General features: G+C 42.9%; 1 protein-coding gene across 1 annotated transcript; it reads left to right on the top strand.

The window, feature by feature from the left end:
• Positions 1 to 546: 546 nt before the first annotated feature.
• On the top strand, positions 547 to 2,145 carry LOC137163776 (ras association domain-containing protein 5-like). The gene is made up of 2 exons (XM_067564074.1): positions 547 to 992; positions 2,030 to 2,145. Exons 1-2 carry the CDS (start codon positions 638 to 640, stop codon positions 2,143 to 2,145), a joined length of 471 nt encoding a protein of 156 aa, XP_067420175.1. The 5' UTR covers positions 547 to 637.
• The last annotated feature ends 8,026 nt before the right edge of the window (positions 2,146 to 10,171 follow it).

Here is a 10,171-nt window from a genome sequence, read left to right as displayed (position 1 = left end):
GCCTTCACAAAGAAAGTGTGTAGCAGAGCTGGAAACAAAGCCCATCTTTCTGTTGTGCTAAAGCGATATTTTATCTCCTAGACCCGCCTGCATCCCCTGCAAACTGCTCCATCTCTCTCTTCTTACTGGTGCGCTACAGTAGGCTGGTAAAACTTACTTACCTTTTTAAAATGCAGGTCAAAAGTGCTCTTTACGCATAGGGCCGGTACCGTATTTCTACGACCTTAGCCGGCCCGCTGCATGGTACCATCTATTGATCACCCGTCGTAAGCTAAACGCCCAGCTAAGTATTTACGCGACAAGTTAACCTGACACCGGATCTCCAGCTCCCCGGCTCCGACCAGCGGGCGCTCCGGGACACCGGATCCGCCTCTCCCGGCGCTGCCCCGGCTGTGACACCTGATTCCCCGCGCCGAGGGGCCCAGGCTGAGGAGGGAGGGGGCTGTGGGACACCTGATTTCCCCCCACACACACCCACCCCTGGGCACAGGCAGAGGGGCCCTGTGACACCCGGCCCCGCCCCGCCCCGCCCCGGCAGAGGATGGCCCGGGCTCGGCCCGGAGCAGGTGCAGCAGCAGCAGCTGGATGAGCCGCCCCGTCCCTGAGGCGCCTCCCGTCCCGAAGCTGCGGGCTGCGCATGGCGGCGGCGGCCCCCCAGCCCGGCGGGGCGCCCAGCCCGCGGGAGAAGCGGAGGAGGCTGCCGCGGGTGCCGGTGGTGAGGGCGCCCCGGACGGCCCGGCCCCCCGCGCTGCCGGCCCCGGAGCTCTTCAGGCCGCTGGGGGAACCGCCGCCGCCCGAGGGCAGAGCCGGGGCCCCGCTCCCGGTGTGCGGCCGCCGGCGGCCCGGGCCGCAGCGCCCCCGCCACGTCCGGACCATCTTCGAGCCCGAAGCCCAGCGCGGGCGGCGGCACCGCTTCAGGCCGGAGGAGGCGCTGAGGACCTGGTGCGACCTCTGCTGCCGCTTCATCTTCTCCCAGAGCCTGCGGTGTGCGGGTGAGAGCCAGCCCGCCCGGCCGCGGCGCCCCGGCCCAGCGCTGGTGCCTCCCCTCTGCCCGGCCTGCGCCGCTTCTCTCCCCCTGCTGTCTCCGCTTTCCCTTCTGCTTCTCTCATCCCCCTTCTCGCTGCGTGTGAGCCCCCGCTCTCCTCCTCCCCCCCCCCCCCAGCCTTCTCCGCTCTTCTGCTCCCCGCCTTCCCCCCGCGAGGGACAGGACAGGGTTGGGTTAGACCCACGTTCACACACAGCTCCATGATCTGGGGCCGAACCTCGCCGTGCACACGGCATCGGAGCTCGGGGCACCTGACACCAGCCCGCTAAAGCGGACTGGGAACCGAGTTTGGCTACAGTCATGCGTAAGCCAGGTGCATAGTTATGGAAAAGGGCTAGAGGGCGTCTGGTGCCGTGACAAATATCTGCAAGTGTTTGTTAGTGTAAACACCTGCCAGGCAAGAAGCTGCTTAGGGTGTTACAAGGAAATACAAGGTAACTGAGTAATGGGGTGGTGGGTGGAATTTAACAGAAACATTTAGGTTGTACATCAGGAAAAACTGGCTAATGCGGAGATCTGTTCGTGTGGAATAGTTACCTAAGGGGTGTGGTTGGAAACTTCCTGACTTTAGAACATATAAAACTAGACTAGACAAAAAAAAAGGGAGAAACCGTACAATAGGGAACAATCTTACCTAGGCAGAGGAGTGGACTATGATCTAGATCTCGCCCAGCTCTGAATTCTATGTGACCCAGAACTATTGTTGGTAGAATCGTGCTAATTATGACAATTTTTCATATTCTAGAAGTTAGAGAAGGAAAATTTATTAGGTCATCTAGTCCCTCCCTCTGCCATTACAAGATTGTTTGCTCAGCATGTTTTCTAGTGGCAGGGTTTTGTTTTTGTTTTATTTCTGATGTGGGGAAGAGGAAAGGTAACTATTGGGTTTTAAGTACAACCAATTCGTTTTAGTTACATCTCCATTATTTTGTCTCATTTTTATGTTGTCATTGCTCCAATAACATACTTCATATATTTGTCTAGGTGTGCTTTTGAAAGTTTGTACATGTAACAAAACCACTAGAAAGAAAACAGTAGCTATGCTCTGTGAACCTGCTTTTGTGTGTGAAGAGTGGAAGGAGATGTCAGATGGTTTTTAACCAGGTGCTCTGAAACTAATTTTATCTTGCTCAGTAAAGCCTTTTTGCAATTTCCAAACCCTACGTGATCCTTTTAACAGAACACCATAGTACGTATCTTAGATGCAACAGATTTGTGATATCATTGATGGAAATGTATGTGCTATGGACAAGACTAACCTTCCCCAAAACATTTCTGAGAATCAGTCAAGACACATGCATTTCCTTCAGATCATTGACACCATGGACAGTTTTGTGATATGTGACCCTTCCGTGCCCAGGGTAGCCACCTGAAAATGCCAAGGTCAGGGCAGGCTGCAAAAGGAAAGCAGATTCTCCCAGTACTGGTGGGTGGCACGGAAGCCAGACTTTCCAACCAGCCACAAACTGTGCTTCTGATTTCCCCAAACCAGTTATCAAGAAGCTAGTATACAGATACACACAGCCCCCTTTACTGCATTTCAGTCTCTGGCTCCCAATCAGCCACCAGGTCCAGTAAAGAGACCAGTTATTTAAACTCTGTGCTCTTTACTAAAAGGGTTCCTCCTGACCTCAGAGGGTCAGCCACAGTACCAGATCAATATAAGTTTGGATCTTACCCAAAATACCACACTGCTAGCCAATCCTTTAGTAACTAAAACTAAAGGTTTATTACAAAACGAAAGAAACAAACTATAAGATAAATGTTAAAGGATTAAAGCAATCAGATATATACAAATGATTTGAAAGTCCATATACATCAGGTTTCTGAAAGAATTGTGGAGTTTGCAGGCTTGTATAGTCCCTCTGGTGCACATCCAGTACCTGGATGGGTCTCAGTCCTTTGTTTCACAGCTTCAGTTGCAGATGACTTGATCCAGAGGTAGATAAGTGGCTGAAAGCTGAACAGGATTGATGACAAAATGGTTTCCAAGGTTTCTGCCTTATATATCCTCTGGTCCCTGCCATGCTACTTGTGGAATTTTATAGGAACCAAAATGGAGTCCAGAGTCACATGGGCAAGTCCTGGTGACTCATCAGGTATATCCCTGGCTTCTCCCTCTGGCCCCTTGCACCTTGGAATGTCTTAATGGACCATTAAGCAGGCTATTGTTCTGCAGCCATCCTGTCTGGGGTGTGTCCCAAATAGCACAATTTGAATACAGATATCTCAAACATATCCGTAACTTCCATTACACATATAACACATGAACATAAACATCATCATCTTACCTGGCACATTATAGCCTTTCTAACAGTACATGACATGGCATATCATAAATGAATTATTATGATTTTGACATACTGATGTCGAACAATATCATAAATTTCCCCCCCCCCCCCCCCCCCCCGCGCGCGCGCAATCCAGCCAGCGTGACATGGTACATCCTCAATCCAGTTTTTTAGCACTGAATATCTTAAGTTTGTTGAGGGGACACCATCAATCTGAAGCCTACTTGATTTTACAAAATGAGTTAAAAGTAGCTGCAGCTCTTGCCCCTGCAGCCCCTTGCCAATTTTTTCATTTTTGGATCATGTTTGTAATCTGACATTAACTCTGAAAATGCCTTTTTTTGTTTGTGTATTAAAATTAAGAGTTGAGATGTGATAGGACGCTGGTTAAAATTTCTTCAGGGGGGTACTGTTAGGTCGTTTGCTGTTTACACAACAAATCTAATATGAAGTAACCACATGGCCACAGTGGAGTCCCAATAACTGTACACAACATGTAAGACTTATCTACATATATATGCTGTTGCTGCTACTGTGGCCAGGTTGTGATAGCTTCTGAAACACAAAAGACAAGTGAGGGCTGCTAGAGGGCCAACAAATTCTTTGAGGGGATGCTACTCAATTCATATACACTATGGGTACAATGAAAAATAGTCATATAATCCACTCCCATATACTTAAGTTTTCATCATGTGCCCTCTCTAGGGACAGTATGCCATTAACTGTGTTTCTAATTGGTGCACTTGCATGAGCTAGTCTTCAGCTTCTGCTACCTCATTTTAGACCAGGATGTCCTTTTCTTCTAACAGGTGAAATGCTAATTCATTTTTCTGTCCTTTCATTATAATTACAATACTGTAACATAGGCCATGTCTATGCTGACAGCGGCAAATTCGCCACCGCCAGATCGATCTTTCCGGATCAATTGAGCAGTCAGTGTAGATCCGCCCAATTGATCAGGAAGTTGACTGAGTAAATCCATCCCGTCAAGTAGCATAGCGCTGCATCGACGGGAACAGTGCAGTGTAGACAGCGCGCAGAAGGGAAGCACAGCAGTCGACATGAGTTATGCAAGCTACTCTGCGTAATTTGCATAATTCCCATCAACTGCCACCTAATCGCCAGGTGAGTGTGGACCAGGGCATACAGTACTTACACACACTCCTAATTGTTATATGTTACTTTAGGAATAATGTTCTGTGTTTAAAATTTTTAATTTAGTGCTTGTGAAAAATGTTAGCTTGACGTCCCCACAGTCTGAAGTTTTCTTTTTGCCACATAACAGGAATAAGATGAGCAGATGCAGTACAGTTTCCCCACGCTATCCTGCCAATGTCACTCTACTGTATTCTCTATGGTTGTGACTATAGTAGCCTTTGTCTCTAAATTTTCCACTATTGCTTACAGATTATTGCTGTAATCCTAATGGTGGTAGGAACAGTGGGAGTTTTAGTGAACACAGGGAGCGGCTGGCATTGTTACCATCATGTCATCTCGCCCTAATCTGAGCAACTCTATGTCAACAACCACCAGCAGTGACTGCTGCGTTGTCTACACTACATCTCCCATTGATAGGGGTGCGATGGGATTGTCAGTGTTGGGAAATTTTAGGGAAAAAGGCCAGTGAAGACAAGGAAAAAGCTAGTGAGAGAATAGTCTCTCTACCTCTTCAGCACCTCTGCTGTAACTGCTATTATCTCAACATCACTATGTATCTTGTTCGGTTTTCAATACTTGTACACAGTGTATTAAGAGGCAAAGGTCTCCATGTATGATGATTGCTGTGAGGTCTATTCTTAATAGAATAGTACCAGTTCAAAAAATTGACAGTTGTCATACTAGACTCTTGAGGTTAACCTAGTGTAATCCTCAGTGGACTGAAGTGTTAGACTGCATGAGCCATTATCTCCTTTTGCCTTGATTTATATCACCAAGCCTTTGATTAGCCGCTGATATTTGAAACTCAGGGTAGGACAAAAAGGTCAATCAAAGGATATTTTTCTTATATAACAATCCATTAAGAGAAGATGGTACTCTTGTATTGCTTTCTGTTAAAGTATAAGAGTTGCTTTCATTGTTCTCCTTTTCTTCAGCTTTATGCAGTTCTATATAGGTTTGCATGAGAATACTTAATAAACTTGATTGTGTGTGAGAACCAATTTAGGAATTGGACCATTTGTATTGAGGACCTATAATGTTTTTATACAAAACTGATTTTTAAAAAATGTATTTGTTTAGCTTACGTGTTGGGTCAAATATTTTGTTGCTGGCAGGAAGAAACCCTTAAATTTCAGCCTTGCTGATATATCCTTCAGCAAACTGTTTTGCACAGCCACAACTTTCAGTGATTATTTCTTCTCTAAAACTAGCCCCATCTTTATGAACTACACCATTTCAAGCAGTTCTTTCAAATTGCAGTTTCAGTAGCACAGGAAATGTCCAGATAAATAATTTATAACCTCAACATGAATACATGTTTTTAAAAGCTGTAAAGTGAGGTGGGAACATAAATAAACAATAGATCAGATGCCCAGACATTTCAAGCAGCTCTGGTATTTCATAGTTTTGTAATATTATATTTCTTGTGTAAAGGCAGCATTGACTTTATTTTTTTCAGCATGATCCTAAACTATTAGAAAATCCTGGAGAAAGAATGGGGGTTGGGAAAAGCAAGCACATGGTGAATGATTTCACCTCAAACTGGAAAATGGTAATTATATACCATGGCCATCAACATCATATTTTTCACAGCCTACACTTCTGCAAGTATTTAGAGAGGACTGAAACCAAATGTAATCCAATAATAGTTTATATTTATATATTGTGCCTTCCACTTGGGAATCTTACACCACTTGGCAAACATTGGGCCAGATCTTCAGCTGCTATAAATTGGCATATATCTGCTAACTTCAGTACACTGAGAAACTGGACCATTTATGAGTTTAGCCTGCTATTATAATTCCCATTTTATTTATTGGGTAGCTGAGTCATAGAGAGATTATTGACTTTCCCAAAGCCACAGAGGACATCTCTGGTAGAGCCAGAACTAAAACCCAGATCTCCTCACTCCTTAAGACATGTCTACATGTGCACAATATTTGAATTTTTAATTCTTCCCTAGTGACATTCTAGAGGAAAGTTATCCCTACTCCTTCCCTCTGCTCCTCCTTATCTTCCTCCTTGCTGTCCTCCGGATTTCAGTTGCATTTTGCAACCATACTGGCCAAAATTAAATGATTCAGCGACAAGATCTAGGAGCACACAAAGACAAACATCAAGGTTCAATGTGAGAGTTCTGATCTTTCTCTCTACTCTTGTTCCCAAAAAGATGACTATTTGTAGGCTTCCCAAGTATGAATTCTTCTCCATCAGTTGTGGTATTTGGAGAGGAAGGATGATCTTGTGATTAAAGTACAGTACTGGGGTTCTGTCTACATTAGCACAATTGGGCCTAGATGTTGCTACCAGTACAGCTACACCAGTAGAAGCAATGGTGGAAGTTGCAGAGCCCAGGCATTTTTACTACTGTATCATTAAATCCTGTAAGGGGAACGCACCTGTGTTACATTGCCACAATTCAACAATGAAATGTTCTGAAGGCTGAAGCACAGGGAGAGATGGTTGATTAGCAGAGCGAGGTCTGATATTGCAATTCCAATAACCTATACATTTTTCCACAGTTATACAGTATTTAGCAGTCAGGAATTCCAAAATGCTTTAAAACTCACTTCACCCATCACTGAAATGGGATGCACCAATCTGTTAAAGAATAGACCACAACATTATACCACATTTTAGAAAAGAAAGTAAAAAACAACATTATATTGAAACTGGGAGAATTTAGTTAATCACAATGTCGTTTACCTAAACATAAGTCAAGCTATGTTGCCAGGACTAACAGCCCTAGTTTTGCCAAAAATCTCTTTGGTTCTCTGATGGTCACAAGAATTAGGGATCTTTGTTTTGTCTCATCTGAAAGTCAACATCTCCAACACAGCAGCATCTTCCAGCTGGACAACTGGTACACTACTGACAAAGATGGAATCATGTAACAAATTGCAAAGACATTCCTGGATCACCAGAATTTTTCTGAGTTTTCCTATGCAAGTCGTGGCTAGGGTCAATTTTGTTTAGTTTATCAGCTCAGACATCAGAACTTGAGGTGCTCTCATTGTAGACAAAAGAACATACAATTAAAGAGAATATCAAAATAAAATTCTAACAGATAAAGTTCTTAATGGCCATATCAAAACAAAATAGTCTGTGCATGCAGATACATGTGTAGTTACCAACTAAGAGAAAAGGACTGCAAGATTTTTGCATCAGGGACCGTCTTTGTGTTTGTTGTATTTAGCACAGTGGGGCCATGATCTTCATTGAGACTTTGGGGCATTAACACAATACAAATAATAAATAATATATAATTACTATGTTGCTTGAAGAACTAATGTCAAGGACACATCCAGGAGAAGGGCAATAGTGTCTAATGGTCAGAGCCATGGGGGTAGCCAAGCCCAGAGTTTAGAGCAGACCCAAGCTGGAGTCAATGATCATGGCCATGGGACACCCCAGGGCATAGTTGAGAGCAGAGCTGAGGGTCCAAACCAGGGATCAGAAGCCAAATACCTGAGTCAATGGGTGAGCTGAAGACTTGGTTAGGAAGCAAATGCAAGGGTGTCAAGGATGGAGAAGGGTAGGCACTGATACGGGCCCAAGAGCAGGCTGGGTGGGAGGCAGCACAGGAAACAAGACCAAGCACAACTCTGGGTAGGGAACACATTAAGCAGCCAGCCAGTTGTGGCTGTTGCTGGGTTTAGTAGTAATAAACTCTGTCCCTCCATCAATCAGGAAGTGCAGTCAATCAGGTATCCCCTCTTAAGATCATCTGTGTCCACTGTGTTACTAGGAGACTGTCCTGCTACATCTGGCTCCCTCACAACTAAATACTAAGAAACCTGACATTTTTGGGGGAACCCAAAAGCCTTGGAACTGGTTGTTTTCAGACATCTGATACAGACTGAAAAATACTTTCTAACAACCTGGATGAATAAGATCAGGATTGAAGCATACAGTTCAAGGAAAAATAATTTTCCATTTCAGAAGCAAAGGGACAAAGTGCCCATTATTCAAGCAACAAAGAAGGAGATCTTATTTCTCAGAATAAACTAAAACAACACTGATTGTATCTTTATCTGGACATCAGCCCAGAAAGACAATCAAATGTTGTGAACTACTTATGTTAAAAGAGACTTTGTGGCTGAGCCCTTAATGCTGTTTTGGTTACTTTTCAAGAGAAGTCTTTCATTTTTTAGGAGAGCAGATCTGTGCACAGCCCTCCTAATGTTCCCATCCCTAATTATCCAGATTAAGAAATAGACTGAGACTCCAAATATGCTGTTTTCTGATTTGACCTATATGGATAAATTTGGTTTGAGACTCATGTGGTCTGGATTATTCAGATTGAAACTAACTTAATTTAATGAGTTATAATAACATACAATTTTTGTCTTTTCTTTTTACGATCCAAAATACAGAATGTAGGAATTCAATGAAGCAATAATCATTAATTGCTTGTATTGTGCAACTGGCATCATAATAATAACATTATGCACTGTAGAAAATGTGGTGTTCTTGTATTGTGTGACCTCTCTGGCATTTGGGAAAAAATAGGTGTTTATATTGTCCATAGTTGGAAAAGACAGATTCTTAACTTTATACTGCCAGGATTTGAAGATTGTATGTGGGTTTGGAAGAACATTTTTAATTGCTATTTAAGATGGTTCATGGAGTGGATGTATGCTGGTGGCAATGGGAGTAAAGTGAGTGAGTTTGTGGATTATTCACGCTAGATTTCTACTGCATGCATCCCTAGAAGAGTTTTTCTTTTTCCCTTTCCTCAGTGTGGAGATTGACATTATTATTGTAATACACTGGTTCATTGAATCATAGGAAAATGTTACTGACTATTTTCAGGAAATTTATCCATGGTGGTTATAATCTTTAATTTGTTAACATTATTAACAGCATGGGGGTGCATTTCCACTTACTATATTGTGTGATTATTATAAGTAAACTTTTAAAATATGCTAAACATTGCATACGTGAATAAAGACAGGTTATTGACTCCAACTGTCTATGCAGAGAAGAGTCCAAACTTTAGGAAAATGTTAAATAAGATGATATTTAAAAGCACCATCAATTAAAAATAGGCAGTTCCTTTTAGGTAATTCTTTTTAAGCATTAAGTGATGAAGCAGTTCTGGGAACCATCAGACACTCTCAATTTAAAAACTGGCACATATGAAGTGAAGTCTAATGCTTTTGATGAGCATATTCTGTATGTGTAATTAAATATATTCCAATGTAAAAACTGTAAGGACACAGGGAACCAAATAAAGACTTTAAAACCGGTTAATGGACGTGTTATGCTTGCATACTAAAAGGAAGAAACAATACTTGCATCAGAGTTCTGACATTTGAGTCTCACATTAAAAATCAAGGAATCAATTCAATTAGTATGCTTGGAGTATTATTTTAAAGTGATGTTTCAGTCCTTAATCAGTCCTGTTTATTGTAATGTTGTAATATATATAACATTGCTTTATGCTGTATTCTAATAGGTTGTCTATACTAGCCATGATTAACTAGTATAGGAATACCAATGTACTATACCAGGAGAGCACTCCTAGTATGGACATAGCTATACCAGCAAAGTTGTGCTTTGTACCAGTATAACAAAATCACCCCCCATGAACAAGACAAGCAAAAGTGTCTTGCATATTTGCAGGTACAGCTGCATCTACACTAGGAGCTTCTGCCAGCACAGCTGTGTTGGT

Source organism: Emydura macquarii, unplaced genomic scaffold (genome assembly GCF_026122565.2).
Source record: "Emydura macquarii macquarii isolate MOO-44397 ecotype Brisbane River unplaced genomic scaffold, CSIRO-AGI_Emac_v2 contig_2636, whole genome shotgun sequence".
Taxonomy (NCBI): Eukaryota; Metazoa; Chordata; order Testudines; family Chelidae; genus Emydura; species Emydura macquarii.
This window is presented reverse-complemented; position numbering and strand designations above follow the sequence as displayed.